Below are 23871 nucleotides of genomic sequence, written 5' to 3' on the forward strand. Positions count from 1 at the left end.
TAAGAACATCACAAGACAATGATATAATTTTTCTCTACATAGTTATATATCTATATATGTGTAAACTTAGAGAGAAAAAAGTCTTTAAAATTTACCAAGCTGTTTACCATTTCTGATGGTGCTTTAGTCATTCTTGAATATCTAGGTTTCCTTCTGAGATCATTTCCCTTCAGCCTGAAGCATTTCCTTAAGCATGTATTGTAGTAAAAGTCTGCTGGCAGCAAATTACCCTACTTCTCCTTTACCTGAACATACCTTAGTTTTGTCTTCATTCCTCAAGGACATTTTCTATTCTAGGTTGGCAGTTTTTAATTTTGTTTTCATTTTGTTTTGTTTTCTAGACTCCATGATTTCTGATAAGAAGTCTGTAGTAGTTTAAATCAAGGTTTCCATTTTGGCCATGTGTTGTTTTTCCTGGCTGCTTTTGAGACTTTTCTCCTCTTTGGTTTTCGGCCATTGGATTATGATGCTTCTAAGTGTGGTTTTTTGTGAATATGTCTAGTTTGGGGCTTGTTGAACTTTCTAAATCTGTACATTTCTGTTTTTCACCAAATTTGGGATGTTTTGGCCATTACTTATTTTTCTGCTCTTTTTCTGGGATTCTAATTGTCTAATATTAGATTTTCTGATACTGTGACACAGATACCTGAGACTGTCCACGTTTTCCATTATTCTTCCCGTTCTTTCTCACTTTGACCTATGTGCAAAGGTACTGATTCATTCCTCTGATACTCATTCTTCTTTTCACCCCTTTCAGTGAATTTTTTCAGATATTCGACTGTTAAGTTTAATGTTTCCATTTGATTTCTTTTTACGTATTCTAGTTTGCTGGTGTCATTTCCTATCTTCACATTCATTTCAAATACGTTTCGATTTATTTCATTGAGCGTAGTTGAAAGTATCTAAAGTCCTTGTCTGACAATTGTAATATCTGGGTCATTTTAAGTTGCATCTGTTACTGTCTTCCCCACTTGAAATGGGTCGCATTTTCCCAATTCTTTGTGTGTCGAGTGATTGTGGATTGCATCCTGGACATTGTGAGTCTTACGTTACATAGACTCTGAGTTCTTTTATAATCCTCAGGAGAATGCTGGTGTTTTTGTTTTAGCCCTCAGCGAACCCAGGGAGAGTCACACTTTTAGCTCTCTCGTACCTATGTGCACAGAGGTTCAGATTTCAGTTTAGTTTTAAACCTTTGCTGTGCTGCTTTGAATCTGCCCCATGGAAACATCATCAAGGGATCAACCGGAAACTTGCGGAGAGATTCAGACGCGGAGCCAGGGAATCCCCTCCTTCTCCAGCTCCCTCCCCTGCAGGTTACCCCAGTTGCCTGGGCCCCTTTCCCTGGTTCCTCTGGCTGGAAAGATGAGCAGGTTTTCTAGTGAAGTTTTAACTACCTATGACTTGCCACTTCATGACTCCAGGCCACCCTCAAGGCAAAGCCCCCACCCCAAAATGGGAAACTCACCCCCACGTAAGTCACTTCTCCAGGTTTCAACTCCTCCCCACAATCTGCCTGATTTTGTTATTATTCAGACTCCTCGGGTAGTTGTTTTTCACATTTTACAGTTTTTGTTAGTGAGAGGGTCGGTCTGAAGGAGGGCGTAAATTGTGGCTCTCCTGTCATTTTCCTCTGTCCACAAAGTGAAATGATTTAGCCCTCTTTGTTATCCGGTCCCCAGATGGAGTTATATGAAGCTCTCCAATAAAGCACAGTCTAGCCCCCAAAAGTAATTACAAGCAATTCAGCAACATTGGTCTCTCCCAAAGAAGGTTGGTGAGAGTCCAATTCAAAACCCATAGAGATGCTTTTTAAAATTATTCCTCCATTGTTCTTTCAGTGTATCTTAGGGTTGCATGTGCTCTGAAGCCTCACTCTGAAATGATCAACTTAAAAGCCAGGCTACATATCCTTTTCATTTTTGCTTCTCTTACCTCCATTCTAATTTTATCTTCATAAAAGCAATTTTTGTTCTCTCTTTTCATTATGAAGTGATTAAGCCAATCCCTCTCTTTGAAAATTTCTGCTCTCTCTTTCCTTATCCTGGGTAGCGTAAACCCAGGAACCAAGATGGCAAACTCAGAATCTCCCTGACAAAATGTACATGTCCAAAGATGGATGTTTTAGGGGGAGAGGAGTGAGGAGGAGAAAATCATAAGCACTGCACTCGTAATGTGTGTATCATGTATATAATTACTTAGACATATAAATGTATATACGGTATATTATCTATTTGTGCATAGGGGTAGTAACATAAAGTTTTATAACTGACAGTTTGGACGTTTTACAATGTTTTTCTGAGCAAAGCAAGACTCCAGTAGCCCTTCTCTGAATTTCCAGGTGGATTGCAGATTCTCATAGTACTACCACTTACTGATGACTTCCGTGCCAGGCGCTCTGCTAAGCAACCTGCTTGCCTTGTCTCACCAGACTTCATAGCAATCCTGCAAGGTGTCCCCATTTACACATGACTGGGGGTCATAGAGGTTGGGCAACTTGCCCAGATTGACCCACCTTTGAAGGGGCTAGAGATGGGATTTGAACCCAGGTGAGACTGGAGAGACCAAGCTTTCTCTACTGCATCTCTTCCTTTGAAATCATGGCCAGAGTCTCTGCATTATTTGATGGGGTTCAGCTCCCAGGAGGGCTAGTGGGGAGAGCAGAAGCCTGGTGCTGAGAGAATAGCATTCTCTCCAAAGAGGAGACAAGTCTTCTGATTTCTGGTTGTTACCCACTTGCTACAAAGCCCTACGACCCCCTCAGCTTCTCCCATCCTCCTTTCTCCAGGTCTATGACAAAAACGCAAATGTCCCCCACACAAATTTCCAGAACTCTTCTAGAAATAAAGTGAGAAGCGTGATGCCAAAAACGTACGAAGCAGATGTGAGTGACTGTAGTCAGTGTTAGCCCAACTCACAACCTAACACTTGCTTTTCTAAGTTTTACAGTTACGACTTCAACAGAGAAGGACCCAGGAGCAGCTGGCTAACCAAGGCATAATACCACGTGAGTACCTGCGTCTCTCGTTGACTGATACCGGCTGTGGGACCGTGCAGTTGGGGAACTGGAAAGCACAGTCTAATTCCAAAGATTGGTCTCCTAAGATCCTCAGACTGTGTCTGAGAAATCCCAGATCTTGGAGGCTTTTCCCCAAATGCTACTCCCCTTTAATCATATCGGTTGTACCTAAAATCCCAAAATGGTGGGTGTGTTTATACAGTGAACACAATTCACTATGGACATCCCTTCCCCCTCTCCTTCTTTTAGAATTGGATACGGTCACTATTCTTTCTGGAAGCATTAATCACATCATCTTTTCCTCACCCCCTCCGTTTCACTTCTTTTTGGGTACTTGAGTCCACAACTAACTGAATATTTGTCAAGTGCTTCCTTTATAGAGTAGTGAGCAGCGATGCCATTCAAGCACAAATGGTATAACGTTGAATTCCTGGCCATAATTTGGGTCAAAGAAGAGGCAGTATCATGTCTTTTAGAAGATACGTTTGAAATTTCCTACCAACTGAGCAATCGAGGCTAACTTTTGGTTATCCATAGAAATAGGGGAAACACTGCATATGAATGAAGTCAGTTGAAGCTCCTTAAGTCATAGGTCAGTTTAAAAGTCAAGATCCGTAATGACTCTTGCAGAAACCTGGGTTCCATCAGCGTTAAGTAGGCAGCAAGCATTTGCCCTTGAGAAGTGTCCTGCAATTCGTAACCTTGGTGCCTAGTGACCCAAGGTCTAAACACTTTAAATACAGCCTGCGCTTCAGAGCCAGAACAGAACTAAGAATTTTTCAGCCCCTTTCCTTTGGTAATTCCCATGTAGCTCTTCGTTCATGGCTGAGCCCTATAGCCACTAAACGGCAGGTGCCCCTTATAGCAGAAAAATTTTTTTAGAGGTTTGCTTAGCACAGAAGAAACAGCTCACCCCTGCAACTGAGAGGCTGTTGCAGAAGTATGTACAAGTAAGATGAGAAACCAACAGAGCAAGTCTGTGCGGCCTGTTCCATCTTAGCCCAGCAGGGCAGGCGCTGAAACACGAGAGGGGCTGCAGACTTCAGGGCCGCTGAGTACGTGTTCACTCCAGGCTGACCGGGCCAGCCTTTCTCTGAGCCCTGCTGCAGGTGTGTGGATGCTAACTTGTTTAACTACTGCCTGAAAGAATGGTTCGCTGAGAGTGGATTGTAGACCAGTGTAGCTCCACCCACTGGGATCCTCACAACAGATCGCAGACTACCACACGCCCTGGAATATGGGATACGCACGTCAACTTCAGTGGGTTAAAATAATCGATTCCCTCGTGGGCGTTTCTTTCCCTTGGTTCTGGAAAGGAAACTGGAGTAGAGAGACCCAGTGCCCTTCAGTCTGCTCAAGCTGTTCGCGCCTCATCTAAAGTTCAGCCCGTGTGCTGGACTGTGAATCTCTGAGCCTGGGTCTTGCCTTGCAGCTGGCATTTGGATGAGAATAAACCTCTTTTTGAGGCTTCTGGGGTTAAATCTCAGGGAATCAGTAAAAACACCTCATAAAGATAGAAATGAACCCTATGATATGTTTTTAAATAACACCCCAATATAAACTGTGCAAATGAAACGTCCATTTGTGGAGTAGGGACCAACAAAGATATAATATTTTGTTTTCCAGAATTTTCAGACTCAAATAATGTACATATTAATGAAGTACTGCTTGAGAGAAATTTTGCATCCATAGTCCATTGTATCATGAAGATCATTGCTAGGAGAAAAGTCCTATGAGAAAAGCAATAACGTTTTCTTTTTAATTCAGCAAAACGAGAGTGGTTAATTAAGCATCACCAGTTTTCTGTAGTCGTCAGCCACTTCCTCTCAACGAGGCTTCCCAAAGGTGTCATTCTGCTGTGGAAAGATGTCAGAGTCACAGCAGGTGCCCACTGCAGCCCCAGCCCTGGCTGATGACTTAGCTCTTTTGGGGAAGCCAGACTCTGCGAGCCTCAGCACCTGCTGAGAGATTAGGGCGGAGAAGGTTAGCCTCTCAGCCCAATTGGAGATTAATTACCCTGCAGTCTGTTTGCTCAGCCCCCCCGCGGGTACCTCTGTAAAGGTGACCATGGTCTCAGGGCCCTTTCAATTCAATCAAATTCAACATGTTTCGTTGTGAACCAGACCATATATGCAGGATAGTGTGTAGGGACAACAATGAGCAAGACAGTCCTTTGGAGAGACGAGATTTGAGAGGAAAGGGTGAGAAGAAACACGTAGTATAAACTCACGTTCCGCAAGAGGGCTTTTGATTTCTTCATTCTATTATTTGAATTTTGAAGCAGAAGGAAAGAGGAAAGGAGAAAGGCAGGGGGTGAAATGGAAGGAAGCAAGCCAATAAATAGTCAGGAGAGATCATCTAATTTCATGATTTTCAATTTTTTAATAGTTAAAGATACTCTATGTTGTATCTGTGTGTATAAGTATATATACACACACACACGTGTTGGGAGCCTCTCCCCCACTCACTCGGCCCCCCTCATCCCTCCTTGACACCCCTCATTGTCCTCCCCAGGGTGCTGGTCCTCTTCAAACAGAGTTTGAAAACCCCTGGTCCAAAGTCCAAGACCCATTATCTTTAATGCTCATAGAACTGAGATTGGCAAGGCCTAGGAGACTTTTCAAACATCCCAAAGCTAGGGCTCAGTGTGATCCTCCGTACAAACTTGCACTGTGAGAATTGAAATGCACGTGCGGTAAAATTATTAACACCGTCTCCTGTTACCCATAAAGTCTGAAATCACCCTGCTCTTCCCCTTGAATTTTCAAACTTGTCATCAGTTGCGTACATTGAAAGCTGATGGCCAAGTGAATTGTTCACTGTCCTTATGTTATTATTGTACGGCGCTGCTGTTCTTAGCTGGTCGACAGAAACGCCTGCTCTCTTTGGGCAGGATGAGTCTTGAGTTGTGCATTAGGTTCAATCCCAAGGGCATTGTCCATTGCAAAAAAAAAAAAAAAAAAAATGCAGCCCCCTCCTGTTGCAGTAGAATTGAGGCCAGACCATAGGTCTCCTGATCCTGACATAGGGCTCTTGTCTCAAATATTCAACAGGAATCACTTAAACTTTAAAAGTACATTCTTAGAAGTTTCTGTCATCAAGTATTTTGTGGTCAAAAACATTCAGTTGGAATTTGGGGGGGTGGGGGGGATATATATGTATATATATAAACATGCCAAATGGTTTTAATGGAATAACTTCAGGTTCTACATGATAATCTGCACCTCCCTATGACCAAGAGTGAATGAAAAATCCCATTGAGTTAGCCGTGTGACCCCATCTTACTTCAACTGCACACCGAACTGATAATTCAGTATGAGGTTTCTGCCCCACTTATTCCAATGGGCAGAACCAGGTGTGGTTTTCAGTGACCAGTGAGACCAGTCCACATGGACTGAATGTCCTGTCTCCCTCCTCCTTGGGCATGCATCCTGCAGGTTTCCAAGTTGCTAGTGAGCAGCCAGCAGTCGCAGCCATCAGAGAATCAAGTTCTCTTTTACAAACCCCCGGACTCACCCCTCTGAATCATTTACTCACTTCTTACTTGTACACATTATAGGTTTAGGATTTTCCCCTTCCGGTGCTTTGAATGCATTTAAAGGCATCATCCCTTGAATTTAGTCAAGGAGGGCAGGGTCCTGAGGCCAGCACAGAGCCTCTCAGACAACTTTAAACAATGGGAAAGGATTCTCCAGCCAGAAGCATGGGCCCAAGGGTGGGTTCTAAGGTTGTTTTCATGTTTATAGGGTGAGTTGTGGTGGTCACCTTTTCAAAATAGTCATGAAAGCTCGGTGAAATAGCCTCTTGACATATTCCTTTAAGAATGTATTGTTTAGACTCCTCTCCAAAATCCTACCTCTGCATCTCAAAATGCAGATTTCGAGTTGCTTCCTTTGTCACCATCAAGTAGAATTCAGAGGGATGGCTTCACCGCCTGCTCCCGCTCCTCCCTGCCATGCTCAAGACTGCAAGAGGATGTTAGGGTTCTTTGTTTTCTCATTGTCCAGCCTCCTCCCCTGTAGACCTGTGGGGCTCAAATCTGTTGGTCATTCTCATGCAAATTTCCTCCTCTACTTTCTTTTCTTTGGGCATCACTCTCCTTAAAAAAAAAGTCATTGAGCCATTCTGTAAATACGTTGACCATCTGCTGTGAGGAAAGCCCTGTGGAACCCAGAGGAGTCAGGTGTGAACTCTGTTTCAAAGAGCCTGCAGTCTAGAAGGGTCCCCCAGATCGCCTCTGCTTAGTTACCACACTGGAGTGAGTATATGGCAGGACTGAAGGAAAGAACTGACTTTCCCTCGCTCTCCCTCTGCTGGAGCAGCGGGGCTGATCTGTATGCGCCTAGGGGAGAGAGGAGGGAACGTCCAGTTTGTTCTCCTGGAGTGGAGAAAACGAGATGAGAGAACCGAAGTGGATTACAGAGGACCAGGGCCCCCGAGAGGCTGGGACTTCTCCGCAGAGCCTCAGAGAGCGCACCGCGGGCCAGAGTGAAATGTCTGGGCAGCCGGGTTCCCTGACCTGATCGATGTCAATGAATTGCAGGATGCGATGAGCTGTCTATGAATGGTGCTGCCTTTATTTGTTTTGCAGACTAATCCAAGCCTCAGCAGCCACATACTTACTGCAAAGCCTTGGTAAACCCCTGAACTCTGTGATCCTTCTCCTGAATAGCAAGAGGAATGGTGGGGCTGCTCTGTCCCCACACCACACGCAGCTTCCTGATAGCTCTGGGACGTTGACTGGGCAAAGCCTGCCTTCCTCTCCTCAGTGCATCCGTCTGACTTGGCTTCTCCCCCCAGCACCTACCACACACTCTTGGCTGTTTGAGCAGAACACGGCACAAGGGATCAATCTGTCCTCTGCCCTTCCTTCTAACGTCTCCAATTCAGAGATAGGAAAAGGCGCCCTGGATTTTCACGCCAAGCCCATTTGGGTCAAAAAATCCTTCACTTCCTTCTCCCCTACCCCCACCTCCTCTTTCCTTTGATTTTCTAGTTCCTTGTTCTTTAGAAACTGGTAAATCAGTAATTACGCTGATCCTTTGAATTTGTCTTTGGACCCTTCTGAGAAATTCCAAAGTATTCATGTACGATGCCTTAAATTCTCCAAGGGTGCAAGCCAGGTTCTAAACATTACAAGACTCCACTGGGAAAATACTCTCTTTTTAGACCCCGAAGACTATCATTTGGGTACTGAGTAGGCAACCTATTTCCAACCCAAAGAGATCAAACAATTTCCAAAGCCTTCATGGGTCCTGTTTGCTTTGAAGAAAAATACCCATGATCCAGTTTGTCTTTACAAGCGAGGCAGAGAGAAAGCAGACTAAACCCATTCTATAAGTGGGAACCTGAGAGCACAGGAAGACTCTCAGACTTGTGCAAGGCTGTGCCAAAAATAGATGGCAAAGCAAGGACAGAGGCCAAAGGGACGGATCCCAAAATTTTAGTCACCCAAAACTTCTTTAATTATACCCATCACTGCCCTAGAGCTTATGTTTGAATTAATTTTGTTTTCCTCCCAAACAGCCTTCCATACGTGAATTATTAATCCATCTATCTGTCTTTGATTAATTCATGGCTTATAACCTTACCAGCCAATGCTTTTTGATGGGAACAAGCAGTTCTCAACCAAGTTGTTATGATTCTAGGCAGCAACCGTGCAAAGTGACAGTTCCATTAGCCCAAGCAGCCTTTCTCTGGGCAAACACCCCCTTCTTCAGCTTTCTGAAATACTGAGAAATCAATGCTAGACATCATTGCTCCCTTTTTGGACTCCCAGGTTCCCCAAGACTCCAGATCAGGACCTGCTGGCCTGGGAAACACCAGAGCTGCGCTCCTCAAACTTGGGCATCAGAATCGCCTGGAAGGCTTGTGAAAACACAGGCTCCCCTGGGTGCCCCCACTCCCTCCCAGAGTTTGGGATTCTGTTGGTCTGGGGTGAGGCCCAAGAGTTGGTATTTTTGATAATTTTCCAGCTGATGCTGAAGATGCTGGTCCAGGAGCCCGCACTTTGAGGAACACTGCTCCAGCCGCTGCCCCAGGACACTGGCTCTTTGATGCTCCCTCTTGGTCCTTGTCCATATCCCAGAGGGGTCAGGTTCTCCCCGTCCAGGCTTGGTGGTAAGCGACTCCATGAGAGAAGGTTGGCTCTGGCACAGGCCTGCCTCTTCCATGAGAGCTGCCACCAGCCCCAGGGCCCCTCCCCCATGCTGGAGAGTCAGCCCTTCTCCTTAACCGATGGATGGCGGCCCCACCACCTGTCTTCTCCTTTTCCTGGGCTCCTGCTGGAAGCAAGAGTTTAGAAGCAGGGGACAGCAGGTCTGTCCTTATCTTGGAATCTTTTTTGAGCTCTAAGTAAGCAAATGTTTATACACACAGCTGACCCCAAATTAGCTGGGCCTGCGGGGACAGAAATAGGACTAGCCTGTATCTAAACACAAATTCCCTCATGAGAAGTAAGTTATCTTCCTCCAGGGAGAAGGAGTTCGATGTGTGGCTGGCTGAATTTACAACCGTATTTTTACTTGAAGTCACATTGGCTTTTTTTTTTAATTTGGAAATCCACATTTCTTTTCGATCCTAAATGTCAGTGTCTCTTAAGTACAGTATTTTGTCCTTTATCTTCCCAGGGCTGGCCGCAGAGGGCCTGCGTGTATTTTCCAGAAAGTCAACTTCAGAGGAGGAAGGGGAGGGGTGATGCGTTACGGCCTTGGCTGCCCCTCAGGGGAGGTGACCAACCCACATTCTCTGGAGTCACAGAAAAGGCAAATGCCAGTCACGGGGGCTGTGGCAGGCCAAGCCCAAGCCCTAATAACGCCCCAAAAAGAAGAGCGTTTGGTAAAAGGCAGCGTGTGGCCCTTCTCGGCGTCCTTCCCAAGTCCTTGTTAGATGGGCAGAGCCTCTCCCACCCGTCCCAGAAGACCTTTGTGCCCCTGGCGTCAGAGAACTAGGCCGGACGATCTCGTCCCAAGGGACTTGCTAACACCGAGAACTGACGAATTACGGCTCTACAAGCTGAGATACAGGAAGTGCAGCATTTCTTAGAAAACTTAATAAGCCTGCTGATAGGAATTGAAGAGTGTCTGGGACGAGAGAACCAGACAAATTCCTCCTAAGTCCGAAGCCCAGTTAAAACCAGTTGAGTCTGGAATATAAGCACTTTCTTAGGATGGATTCTTGCTGCACTGCCAAGGTTGCTTCTTAAGGGGAAGGATGCCTTACTCTTTTGACCCACCGAAGAAGGCCACGCTAAAATCAGTGCTTTCCTGGATTACCAAAGTCATTAAGCCTCCCCAGTATGTAACACCTCCTTAGGTGACCGCCAGACTGTCGGACAGAAGCGAAGACCTCGGGGTTCAGGTTGTATAGATTCACCAGAGCCCACGGGACTTCAGGCAAATTTGTGGGATCTGGTTGCCTGGGGAAATGGGAGGTGGTTTCAAAACTGCGTCAGTATAAATTGCAGCTGTGATCAAATGCAGCAGAAGGCAAGCTCCTTCCTCAGGAAGGTGGCCAGGCCCAAGTCAGAGAAAATGCACGAGTGATGCCATAGACCTGCACGTTTCTCCAGACGATTCAGAGCCGCTGAGTGGGGAGAAATGGATGGGGGAGGAGGCCATTTAGAAGGCCTTGCAGGTTTGCAGAGAGGTTCATTTTAAGAGTGAAAAGCAACAAAGAGAAACTGGTGGTGTTAGGTTGATGGGAAATGTGATATTCTAGCAACATGATCAATTCTTTTTTTTTTTCTATGGGAAAGGAAGCCTCTTAGTCTGTGGTCAGATTGAGGAGGACAGGGCTGGTGACTATCCTTGGCACAAGACAGCCTCTTCTGCACATTCCTATGGTCAGCTTTGCAAATGTAGGAGCGAGGGAGGGAGATTTAGAGAGATGCCTTAGCGGTTTCCCCAGCAGCATCCTCAGTAGAGGATAACGTGGTCAACGAGATGCCAGGACTACAGTGGCGTCTGTCCCATATGCAGTAAGCCCATCTGAAAGCTGGGCTCAGGTTTAGCATGATCCCAAGGGCTGAATGAGGGAGACACACCCTCACACACATGCACACACTCACATTCACACGTACAGCCCCAAGTGCCTGTCTGGCTAGAAACCCAGTTTTTGTTTGTTTTTCTACCAGCCAAAATTTGGAAGACTATTTCCTTGCCTGCCGCTTGAGAGTAGATATCTGTTAGAGTAATATTATAATTCTGGATCACGTGATTCACCAGCTTGTCCAGACCTACAGTCCGGAAAAGTATTTGATGTGATTCTGTCACCTCTGATCAACCTCATCACTTCTAATGAAAAGCAATTGTTGATGGTTCCGGGTTGTGATTGTCCCAGGGGATCAGGAAAACCAATAAAAAAGTGGACTTGTACAGGATGACGTTCTACCGCTCTGCTAAGGCACAAGTTGACTGTGTCATCGTGAGTGGTTGCTGAGACAGGAAGAGGAGGAGCAGAGCATCGTGGAGAGAAGGGAGGCTGGCGTGCAGTCCAGGGTGTGCACGGCGGCTGTGGCCACGACTGACCAGTGCTGGTGTCTGCCGGTTGTTCGTATTTTGAACGTCACACTTTGAAAGAAGTTAGGTTGCCAGAGGCCCTAGGCTCCTAGCCCTACCTATGTGACACTGCCTGGGCAAGTCAGTCCCGTTCTGTGGGTCTCGTTTCCCCCTTCTGCTCAGGGTTGGAGCTGGCGCCCATCCTCTCCAAGGTCTCATCCAGCCCTCAAAGTCTGATTCTGTGCTAATCACTCAGCACTCTTCTGCTGCATGTTCCTGACCGGCCAGCCACCTACCTGATCCAAAGTACGAGCTCCCTCCTGCATATGGGACACGGACCGCAGCCTTCCGCCCAGATTTTTGCACCCAAGGGCAGAGCAAAGCCAAAGGGGGCGTCAGGCACCCCAGTCTCCCCCTCTCCCTAAAACTAGAGCCTTGCCTCGGCCCCCTGCCCCCGGCCTGTACCTCCTCCAGATCTTGGAATGCCCTGTCTCTGCCACCTCTCTCCCTGTCGCGTATTCTGCCTCTGATGCGCCTCCTATTTCAGGCTTCACGACCACCTTCCTTTGTCTCCTGTGGTGTCCTCTGGGCCTTCCCTCTTCCATTGCTTGTGGCCTGATGAAGGCGATCACATCTGTACTGTGCACCGCTCTGCAAGCACACAGGCCAGCACCACGGCGCTGCTCCGTGCCCCAGGCCCCCTCTGCTCACGTCTGTATCTTTCCGTTTCAGCCCTGAAAAGCCCTCCTGAATTCCATGAGCAAAGAAAACGTTTGGATAGTGACAAGGTAACGCCCTGCAAACTGCCCTCATCCTGAACTTAGACTCCAGGCTAGGGATCTCCAGATGCGTAAGCTTGGGTGAAAGCAGGTAGAATTTCTCTTCCAAACTCAACCAATTGGCCGGATCCCTGCCCCCACACCACCTGGGTTCTTACTCCTGTGAACTGAAAACTGTGGAAATGAGATCAATTCTGTTAGCTTTGAAACTGCTATTTGTAAACTTAAAAAAAAAGAAGTCCCCAGTCTTTCTGACTGTCAGGGGGGAAATCACTAAGAATGGGGCCAAAGAGGCATGAAACGAGGGAGGTGAGGTGGGTTGACAGCTGCCTTATCTTTCATGACAGTCTTTTCTCAGCAACAGTCAGATCATTTTAAATCCACTTCAGTGGTAGGGTAGGGCCTGTGGTTGTGGAACTTACTTGCTGCTATTTAAAGGCAAGAGGAGTCATACTTATTTCTCTTGTAGCCTTTGAGGGGGGAAATAGGCGTAAACATTCTGTACCTTCATAGCAAGTCCCTGCAACCTGAATTGATCGATTTCGTAAGTCCTACTTAACAAGCATCAGCGCTGTGCGTGAGAAGGGAAGGCAGGAGGTGTCCTTCTCCTGGGGTCTCTCTGCCAGAGTCCTAGCCTGGCAGCTAGTGAGCAGGGAGAGAAAGGACCAGATGTCTGTGACTCTGGAGTTTTATTTTCACACGTCCTAAGAGAAAAATCAAGGGAAAAGCAGGCAGAGGGCATATATTATCACGTTATACTGGATGGGTTTAGGTTACGTCTCATCTCTGACTCTAGTTAATTTGTGACTGTCCTAAGGGACAATGGAATAGAATTGACTATAATACAAGCAGCTTGTATCACCAGTTTTATTAATATTTTACAAAGAGTTACCTGCCTGGCCTTTAAGTTTGGAGGTCTAATGTGGACCTGAGCTTTTTACCTCTTTGTCTTATTTTTCCATCCCAAAATTACTAGAGGGGTCTTTTGTGAGTCCCCCTTCATCAAAACGTAGGCGAGCAGGGATATTTGCACATTTGATTTGTCATAAAACACTTTTCTCCTTTGAGAGAAATAAGGTTTCTTTTAAAGTTAAAACTAGAGAATTCAAGTATAACGAGATTGATAGCAGAATTTATTCTGTGTTTGTGTTCTACAGGCTGAAGACACCCTGAAGCGTAAGGTCAGAAACAGGTCCGACCGTGCAGACGTGGTTAAAATGCACATACTCCAGGGTAAGGCTGCCCGAAATCAGAAACTGATGCCGGTCGGTGGAAATGGGAAATAGGCCATTTTCCAGTGTTCTTGGTCTTTGAGCAGTTGCTAGGTACTCTTAAAGGTGGCCCCCGTCATTACAGAGTGGTGGCTTTGAGCTGTCATCTAGTCATCCGAGGCCATGGGGATGGTCCAGTTGGGAAGCTAGGAAATGGCTAAGAAAGTACCAGACCTGGCATCCAGTTTGAGCTGTGCCGCTTCCCAGCTTTCTCTGAGCGTATATGGAATGTCCAGCATATATCGCACTCCTTCAAAATGTCCATCCTTTATATCAGTAATAAATTTCTAGTATCTTATCAAAGAAAATCAGACATACAAAGACTTATGTACAATGATGTTTATCATGTAATCTCCTTAGATAGTGAAACATTGAAATCAGTGGAATGTCCAACAACCGGTGGCTGGCCGAATGAATTATGCACCATCCGTGTAATTGAATACTTCGCAGCCAGTACTAATAAGGCTTTAAAAGAATTGTGATCTAATGAGAACAAGCTTACAAAATGATGTTTCACGAGAAGGCAAGATGTGTAAAAACCATACTTACAGTCAAATTCAAGAAAGAAAAAGCGTATACATTAACTTTATTTACAGTCAGATTCTGTGATGAAAAAATATAGACCTAACAATGAATATTGTACAAGTAATTAAGAAAGATGCCCAACTGTTATAAACAGTTGGCTGTAACTGGGGAGTTTCCCAATGCTTTCATTTTCTTTTTTATACTTTTTTTATAGCATTTTTCACACTTACAGCAATGAGTATGTAGTAATCCTATAATCAAAAAAAAAAAGCATAAGAAATGTTATCTGTCATATCATTACAGTCTCAAATTAAAATATTGGGCTGTGAACCGCAGCAGCCCCCAGTTCAGTCTCCGGCTGTTCCTGTGCAGTCCTCTCTTCTCCCCAGCAGAAATCGGCATGAGTCCTCTAGAACACTAAGGATCTGCTGGGCTCACAGTGAGCCCTACCTTCCGGATTTTCATCATCTAATTTTGATTAGGTTGTTTACTTTAGATTTTTCCTCTTTTTTGAGGAAGGCCTGTATCACTATGAACATCCCTCTCAGGACCGCTTTTTCTGCATCCCGTAGATTTTGTGTGGCTGTGTTTTCATTGTTATTTGTCTCAAGGTGTTTTTTTAATTTCCTCTTTGATTTCCTGTTTGACCTGTTGGTTTTTTAGCAGCATGTTTAGTTTCCATGCAATCGTTTTTTTTTTTTCTCATTTCTATTTCTGTGGTTGATTTCTTGTTTCATGCTATTGTGGTCAGAAAGATGCTTGAAATAATTTCTATCCTCTTAAATTTGTTGAGGCTTGCTTTGTGTCTGAGTATGCAATCTATCCTAGGGAGTCTTCTATGTACACTTGAAAAAAAAAGGATATTCTGGGGTTCTTTTGGATGTAATGTCCTGAAAATGTCAATTAAGTCTAAGTGTTCCATTGTGACATTTGGGATCTCTGTTGCCTTATCGATTTTCTGTCTGAAAGATCTGTCCATTGATATTAGTGGGGTCTTAAAGTCTCCCACTATTACTGTATTCCCGTCAACTTCTCCCTTTGTGTCTGTTGGCATTTGGTTTATGTATTTAGGTGCTCCTATACTGGGTGTAAATTGTCTAATTTTGGAGGCAGCAATATAGATGAAGAGCCAGGGCTTGTACCTTCCAGCAGTAGTCAGAGCAGGGGGAGTCTATAGGGACTGGCGTTAGGAAGACTTTATTAGGCTGGAGAAGCACAGTAAGCAGAGGTACACAGGTGAACTCAGTAAGACGTGGGGCAGGAGGAAGAATGCCAGGCTCCCTGGAGTGGTGAGGTCATGAAGGGCATGGATTCAGTTTGTGACGAGCTTGTAAAACCAGACTAATGACAGAGAGGGACAGCTGCCAAGGGGCACAAGAAAGGAGCATCTTCTGAAGCTGAGTCCTGTGCTGGTGAGCAGGACAGATGAGAAAGCTCCCTGAGGCGGGGGGTGCAGGGGGCGCCCTTGCACTGGCCTGAGGGGCGATCGGGAGAGGCTGTGGGCTTGGGCACTCCCGTCCTTTGGTTTGGAACACTGACATTTTCTCCATCTCACACTGAGTGCTTTACAGATGCAGCTTCTACACAAGTCTAACCTGTTGCAAAAAATTAGACTTCCCTAGACCTCTCCTGTGTGGGTATTGCTAGGTGCTAAGCCTGGGCTAGCAGGTTGATAATAATAGAACAGATGGGCTAGGAGGTCTGTAAATGTCTCACCTAAATTCACAAAGTTGAGAGCGATGCTGCAGACTCCTGCGGAATCCTCACTTATGGTTCTGCATCTTAGCAGCAACTGGTTCCCCACATCCTCCTCTCAGTCCTCGTGCAGAAGTAAGTCAGGGTCTCACCCGAAGAGGAGGGGAGGGACGGTTCAGGGCTTATTAGTGACCTTTTCCACTCTCCAAATGATGAGGAGCTGCCTGTTGGATAAATTCAGTTTTTAAAATCCCTGTGTAATTAAATAACTGTTTCCCCCAAGATTGTTTTTTTCTTTTATAACTAACCTGGACATTAGTATCAACAACCTGAACAAGTCTAAAACTCTTAAGAAGTCATGCTAATGCAACTAATTGTAATAACAGATGATATTTACTGCAGGCTCAGCCTGGGCTAAGCGGCACACAGACAGGATGTGCACCCAAATGCTACAGCTCAGGGTCAGTAAGCATCATGGGTCCTGTGGACCACTTACTTACAGAATCACCAAATTGCACATTTGTTTCCCCAAAATCCTTGCAAAGCAAGTTTCTCTAACTCTTTTGTGCATCTCTGTTTGCCTTTATTTGGAAGTGCCTGGTCTTTGCTGCTAATCCATGTGAAATGAAGATGATTGCATTGAAAAATTATCAGGATGGTGGAGCACAATGGGTCACAGTGTTTTGGTTACAAAACCAAAAAAAAAACCAAACAGAAATGACATCAACTTCTAGAGCTGACCCTTCTGATTTCAACCCCTTAGCGTCCACTGCAGAGAGATCCGTTCCAGCTGCTCAGATGAAACTGAAAAGAGCCCGACTTGCTGATGATCTCAATGAAAAAATTGCTCTCCGGCCGGGGCCACTGGAGCTGGTGGAGAAGAACATACTCCCCGTCGATTCTGCTGTGAAAGAGGCTATAAAAGGTATTCGCACAAATGGCATGCGTCCCTCTGTGCTGGGATCTGAGGGCAGCCACGGCTCTGAGGGGCTGGGGCCCTGGGGGCGAGGGCTTCTCACAAGACAAGAGTCAATCCGTGGGTCATTCTTCCAGAAGGTTCGCCATAAGCAGATGTCTTGCGAGTGAGGAAGGAACTCCATCCACCCACCCTCCAGGGTCAGGTTGGCCTTGGCCAGTTTGGTTCTGGTCGAGCAGGGTGGGAACCTGACTTGATGTAAACCTCAGAACATCTCCCCTACAGGGTTCCATCGCTTCAGAGCCATCGCCTCTTTGATCTTCCTCTTCTAAAGGGGAGTAGATGGGTAGAGTGGAAAAATTGCTGGACCAGAATGAGAAGACCTGGACTCTAAGCCCAGTTGAGGTGCTGGGCTGGGGCCTCCCCAAGTCCTTTCACTTCTCCAGGAGGGAGATAAGACCCACCTGGTACAACCCACAGGCTCTGGAGGGTGAGGTCCAGTTGTGTAAGCGTGTGAAAACCCTTTGACAACAGGCCTGCGTGCTGCAGGGTTGCAGTGCAAATACTTAAGGAGGAGACACAGATGTTCACTCTGTCATCAGCTGTGTAAAATCATGTCGTAGACCTTTTGCACAGTTTGGACGACGTGGATCCCAGCAGCATGAGGATGCTGAATTCGTCCATAGAGGCGTCCACCGAGGTGGAGCCTGGGAAGACTGTGGTAGACGGAGGAAAGGGAGGCCTGTCATTCCCGCTGGCAAACTTGTGCTCTTCCCATTCCGCCTACAAAAGCTCTCAGAATTATTGCTACATAATGAGCAAAGCACATTTAAATGTTTTTGATACATTGTCAAAAATGACAGCTAAAGATGTTTTATGAAACGCTAGGTTCATGATTAAACTTACCCACATTGTAAAATCTTGCCCACACCCAGCCCGTCAGAGGCTGCGTGAATTTTGTACCTGGGACCTATAAACGTGAAAATATTGGCTCTAGGAGATGCAGTGTCCTCATCAGCACCCACTGAACATCCCAGCGTGATATTCCCTCTCCCTCACTCCCTCTCTCCACACTGACTACCCTGTGCCTTTGAACTTGGGCTCACCCCCTCAACAGTGTGCTGTCCGCATCTCTACTCTAAGGTCTAGGATAGAAACTGTCTCTGTCAGGTATCTCTTATCATTTCTTAACACATTCTCTTCCATGCATACACATTTATTTTTGGTTTTCGTATGATAGGCAAACGATCTTGTTTAATTTGCATTCTTTGGTTTATGGTGAGATTATATTTTTCAATGTGGATTTTGTGTCATTGGCAATTGGTGGCCATTCCACTTTTCTATGGGGCATTTTCCCTCCTAACTGCCTTGTAAAAGCTACTTATATAGAGGGAAAAAGGCTAGTCCTCCATCTGTCACAAGTGTTGCACATCCTTTTACCAACACGTCCTGTGCCTTTTGTGGGTAGTGTGTTTCACCTGTAGCACTTTTAAATTTCTATGTAGTTCAGTTTTTTAATCTTTTTCTTTGTGGTTTCTGAACTTGTTATCATTTATTGAAAACATTTCCCACCTCAAGAATAGTTATTCACCTATACGTGTTTGAACATGTATATACATCATTCTTGCATTTCAATTCTTAGTACATATGAAATTATTTGAGTTGAAGAGAAAGGTCTCATTTTGTTTTTTCTACAATTTTATTGATGTACTTTACAACTTGTCTTAATATCTGTCTTCACAAGTCTCTTTACAGTGCTCTGATTTTTCTAGCGTTTTTTCGTTATTCTCACAAGTAAATGGTGGGTGAAATTTAGAATCTTTTTATTGTTACCAACTTCAATACTGTTAGAATTTTGTTTGGGATTGCAGTAAATGATTGTAGTGAATTTATAGGTTAATTTATGATGAATTTATATGCATAAAATATATTCATTCTTCTGAGGTAGAAATATAGTATCTCTTTCACCTACACAAGTCTTTTATTTCCCTCGGTAAGGTTGTTTTTTTTTTAAGTGAATTCACATTAGTTATTGCTGACATGTAGGAAACTGGTTAATTTTGCACATTTGTAACTGGACATCTTTGAAGGTTTTTCTTAATAGTTCCAATAGTTTCTCAGTTTACAGTTTTTCCAAACCACCCCCCTCATCTATCACTTGTGATCAGACCGTCCCCCACTCTGAGAAGTGGTGACTCAGGGCTGTGCTCTGCTGTGTATCACTCCCCTGGCCTCTGTGTGCTTCCCTCCTCCGTCCACGGGCCTTTCCAGATGTGTTTACCTTTTCTGGCTCTCTCTGCAGTTGTGTTTCTATGTTTCTGCCAAGCTCGGAGCGAGATGCTCATTGTCTTCCACCCTGCAGGTCTGATTAAAGACCAGCTCTTCTCCAACCCTAGGGTGAAATAATCTAGACCCTCGCCCAGCACGGGGAAGGATGCTGCTGGCAGAGAACCAGCCCCACAATGGCATTTTTCTCCTCATCCCCAGACATCCCCTCTCTTGCCCTCAGCTGAATGACTGTAGCAAATCATTTCCCCCAGAGTGTCCTCTCCTTCACAGTGCCAGCGAGCAATCCCTCTCCCAACCTGCAAGTTCAGTTCCTGGCTCAGGTGGAGTATTACCGATTGCAGCTAGAGGAAACGTGGACTTGTATGACTAGGGTGAGCCGATGTGGGGCAAGAGGAGGCCTTCTGACCTGACCTCCCGAGGAGGAGGTGGGGGGCACTGCGGCCACATCTCAGAGCATGCACCTGTCTCCCCATTTCTCCTGCTTAGAAAACCGCTACCAGCCACGTTCTCTCAGGCCAGAACACTGAATACAACAAAGGTGACATTCTGTGGGAGTGATGGTTTGTGAGAACAGAAAGTACACACTGGAGCTGAGCATGGCTTTGCCCTGCTTGTGCGTGAGGCGCTGTCCCTTCACGGCCCTCAGTTTTGAGAGCCCTGCCCCAAGCTTGTGAGTTCTCTCTCTGGTCATGCGCGTGTCCTCTTCACTTGTCAGGAACATCCCTTCCCAAGGAAGGAGGAAGCTGTTTATTGTCCAGAGCCTGGCTTCTGCTTGAGTAAATGAGAACCCCAGCTGGCTTTCCCCACTTTTCCAACTGTGGGGGGCCATGGGAGTGCCAAGAAGGAAAGTTAGGCAGCCCTGAGGGAGACAGTGCTAAGCTGTCTTTACGCACCTAGTGATCTTCTTTGTTCCTGGAAGATGAGCCTTGAGAGCTGATGCAGGACGGGTATTTACGTGCTGAGCTGAGTCTCCCAGCTCACCTCCCAATGCTGTAATAAGGGTACATCTAGAGACTTGAAATTTCTAAGGTGCCAGGGATCTGGGGAAAAGGAATCCTTGTTCCTCTGAAATTCCACTGACATCTATTTCCATCATAAAGTTATATGACCCCCTTCCAGAGCAGTGGGCTTGGTCTCTGTTGGACAAAATAATCCGTCTTCTACAGACTACGGTATCTCTGGTATACTGCAGTCTCTTTAGGCAAGAGCCACATTTCAACTAGAGCTCCTTTACATGGCCACCTCCTCCCTCAGGAAATGGATCTTGCTTCAGCCTCTTCCAGGAGGATGTCAGAAGGTGGTCTGACCGTGAACTAAAGTAGCCACCAGGCTTGGGCTGCTCCAGCTCGCAAATAAATAAGCAAGTGAGGGTCATTTTCATGTTCCACTTGGTGGCTTCCAGCCCCTTGTGTGGGTCATAGCAGGAAGGTAGCTAGGACCTCAGTGATCTCACTTCAGTCTTGGAATTTTACGTGTGTTTGCAGAGGACAGTCCAACTGACTCATTCAGCTAATCACTCCCCAGAGGGAGGGCACAAGCCCGGGGTCACCAGGCCGAGCTCCCAGGGGCCAGTGCCCAGAGACAGCCTGCGGGCATAGCCGGGGGATGATGTCAGGGCTTCCCGAAGCAGGTCCTTGTCATCACACCGCCCGCCGTGTCTACGGGGACAATAGCCAGCGGCCTGCACTCCGACAGCTCCCAGGAGGCCCGAGCCCCGCGAGATTGGAGCGGAGGCCCCGGTCACAGCGCCGGGAGCTGATAGACTTTGGTTGTTCCGGAGGCAGCCAGATAAGATGACCTTTGTCCCCCTCCACTCCGCGGAGCCGGCCTGAACCGGGCCGGAGAGGGCGGACACACAGCCCTCCTGCGACAGCACTGCTGCTCTGGGGGAGTCGGGCTTTGCTTTCCCAGAGTGAACCTCTCAGGACGGACCCGTCTTCCCGGCTTGGGAATTGCGCTGACCGTCGCACAGCTGGCCACAGGGTAAGCCGCCTCCCGGGTGGTCTTTTTAAATTCTTGATCGTGGTGAGCTTGAGACAAGCAGACACTCCTGATAGAACGACAGAACCGCAGCAGCGGCCGGAGGTGACCGAGCGTCTGCAGCGGGGCCTGTGCGAGCAGCGCGGGTTTAACCCTCCAACCCCGGAGCCGTAACTGCGAGCGTTACTTCCGTTTTATAGACGGGAACGGGCTCCAAGAAGCGAAATAACTTGCCAGCAGTCACTCTGCCGCCAAAGGGGTAGAACCAAGGAACAAACCAAGTCTGTCCGATTCTTACTGACCACGCTGAACACAGCATCTCGGCAGGAAGCCACTGGCCACACATGTTACTGGTCTTGTGAGCAGGGGCTGAGCTTCCCTCACCCTCCGCCCTCGTAGACACAGATCCAAACCCCTTGTGGGGCAGAGGGAGTGGTGAGTGACTGGCAGGGCCCCCACGCCAGCTCTTTGGGCCTGGACAGCTTCTGCATGGTCTTCTGTGTGTCTGTTGGTTACTCTGGCCTGGTGCAACATGCTTGCTGGATACCGGACAGGAGTCATTTATTTGGGGCTTTGGCCGTCACTGTGTTTGTTCCTTTGGGTGTAAACAGCCCCCTGTATGGGGTTGTATGTACTCACGGCTTCTTTGTGCACGTGGTTACATGTGCTCAGACTTCTGTCTGCACAGTTGCATGTACTTGTGGCTTCTTCATGGACTTAAGCAGAGGGGCCTCTTTCAATGATTGATGTCATTTGATAAAGTCGACTCCTAGACGCTGTCTCTCCAGGACTGGCTCCTAAAATAGTCCTGTCCCCTGGCCAGGAGAGCTTCTTCTCCGCCCCTCCCACCCAGCTCTGCTGATCACCTTCTGTGACTTCCCTCTACCCCCGACCTGCTGCCAAGGCCCCCCATCCTCCTGTCTCTTGTCCACCGTTGACTGGCCTTTCAGGCTCAGCTCCATCCTGCCTCCTCCAGGACTGAGTCTGCCTGGACGGCTCCACGTCACCGCCTCCTTCGTCTGACCCCCCGCGGGGCTCACCCTGCAGCCCAGTCCCTGCCAGGCTCTCGCACTCTGCCCGTTGCAGACAGACCGCGCCTCCTTCCTGTGGTTTCCATGTCTTCCCCGCCTTGCGTCTCGTTATGCTTCTGCTCCTCCCTACCTCACTCTAACTGGGAAAGTTTGGAAGTGAGCAGAAGGGTTGAGGAATGTTCCATCCAGGACTGGGGAGAATGGTACTGGTGACTGACTCCTTTATTCCAGACACGCTGCTTCTAGACTTTTCCATATCGTTCCAGTGCCTCGATCTGAGGTCACTAAATGCCAGGTGTCAAAGTGAAAAGGGCATGGCGGTTTACGGCCACAGCAGCAAGGCTTCACCATCCTCCCCACGCTTTTCTGAGATGATACGGATGAGACCATGGTGACTTCCTGCCTCCTTTGTTCTCACTGTCAAGACGACACATTCGGCCCCTCAAATCTCAGAAGCTCAAGTAAAAGACGTGCAGGATGGAGCTGTCCTGAGTACATGTGTGCAGAAAAGGGGGGGACGTTGCCCAGTTTCTCTGCTACCCGCCTCCACCCCCACCCCCACCCACCCCAGTAGGTCTGACAATGTTCCTTAAACAACGCGTCATCTGATGACCTCCCAGGAGGGAACTTGATTTTGCCTCCCCCCCTGCTGGTGGTTTTCAGCATCCAAAGGCTGGACCTGTAGTCTTGGCTCCATCTCTAAAGAACTGGGGAGCCTGGACCTTGTGATGCCCTATCGGCCGCAGAGGCGCGAGAACCGGGCAGTCGGATTTGCTAGGTCGTTATGAGGCCTGACACAGTGATCATTTGTGTTATCGCCACCACTACTAAGTGAACTGCTGGTACAAACGACTGTCTGTTTCATTCGCCTTCCCTGCTGGAAACCGTTGCAGTGGGGTGGTCGGGGGGATAAGAGAATCCATTCTCCCTCCCACCCCGCCCTTCCTGTCACGTTTCTGCCCACATGACAGAACACTCAGACAGCTTTGCAGCTGGGTCAGTTCCCTCTCATTTGTACACACTTGGGATGTGATACCCTGTGTAGGTGGAGGTGGCAGGTGGCAGGGGGTGGGGTGTGTTCTTTGTCACATGATGTGTCAGACCACACGGAGGAGGCCCAGAGCTGTTCAGACTGCAGGGAGCGGGGAGGGAATCAGAAGATGGTGACGCTGTCGCGGGAGGGTCCTGTGGGGCAGAGAAGGCTGGCTGCCCCCGGGGACTGGATCGGTCACAGGTAGGGCTCTCTGAGCACCAGGATGGTGGTGCCTCAGAGTCTGTGCCAAGTAAATCCCAACAAAGTGCGTGATGTCTGGGGTGGGGAAGGCTTAACACCCCTGCACCCCCAATTCCCAGCCCCCCTTGTCCTGAATAATAACACATCGTCTTTTAATCAGGCACAAAGCCTTTAATTCCACAAATGGAAGTAGGACTCGAAATTTCAATGAAAATGTAGTTTCTAAAGCAGAGAAGTTAATGAGTTGAGTTTACGATGGAGGCATATTCATGGCGGAACCTAGAAGGACCTTCCCAGAAAGATCTCAGGCACATGATCCCCTGGGGACAGGGAACAGGGTATATAATTTCTTTCATGTTGCATGAAAATGGCAAATAAAGGCTTATGTGCAGAGCCCAGCGTTTGCTGTAAGAGAAGAAGGGAAGGTGCGAGCTAGCTATGGATTCTAAAAATAGGGGGTGGTATCTGAGACCAGATGGGAGGAAAGGGTGGCCACTGACCTCAGAGAAAAAGCTGACATTTGTCAAATACCCAGTGAAACCCTCCTGTTAGAAAACAAATAGGTTTCTGATGCAGATACAAGGAAATGTTGGCATATATTCACTTCAGGTGATACGTAAACTGATGTTTAATA

At 47.1% G+C, this 23871-nt stretch overlaps 1 protein-coding gene across 1 annotated transcript in view; it reads left to right on the forward strand.

The window, feature by feature from the left end:
• Window positions 1-23871, forward strand: part of MYOCD (myocardin) — an 83602-nt gene that overhangs the window by 32908 nt on the left and 26823 nt on the right. The window contains exons 2-5 of the mRNA XM_010988101.3: window positions 2942-3007; window positions 12250-12305; window positions 13454-13529; window positions 16551-16712. Of these exons, the coding sequence (XP_010986403.2) occupies window positions 2942-3007; window positions 12250-12305; window positions 13454-13529; window positions 16551-16712 (360 nt within the window). The remainder of the gene's footprint in view (window positions 1-2941; window positions 3008-12249; window positions 12306-13453; window positions 13530-16550; window positions 16713-23871) is intronic.

The sequence above is a fragment of the Camelus dromedarius genome, chromosome 16 (genome assembly GCF_036321535.1).
Source record: "Camelus dromedarius isolate mCamDro1 chromosome 16, mCamDro1.pat, whole genome shotgun sequence".
Lineage (NCBI taxonomy): Eukaryota > Metazoa > Chordata > Mammalia > Artiodactyla > Camelidae > Camelus > Camelus dromedarius.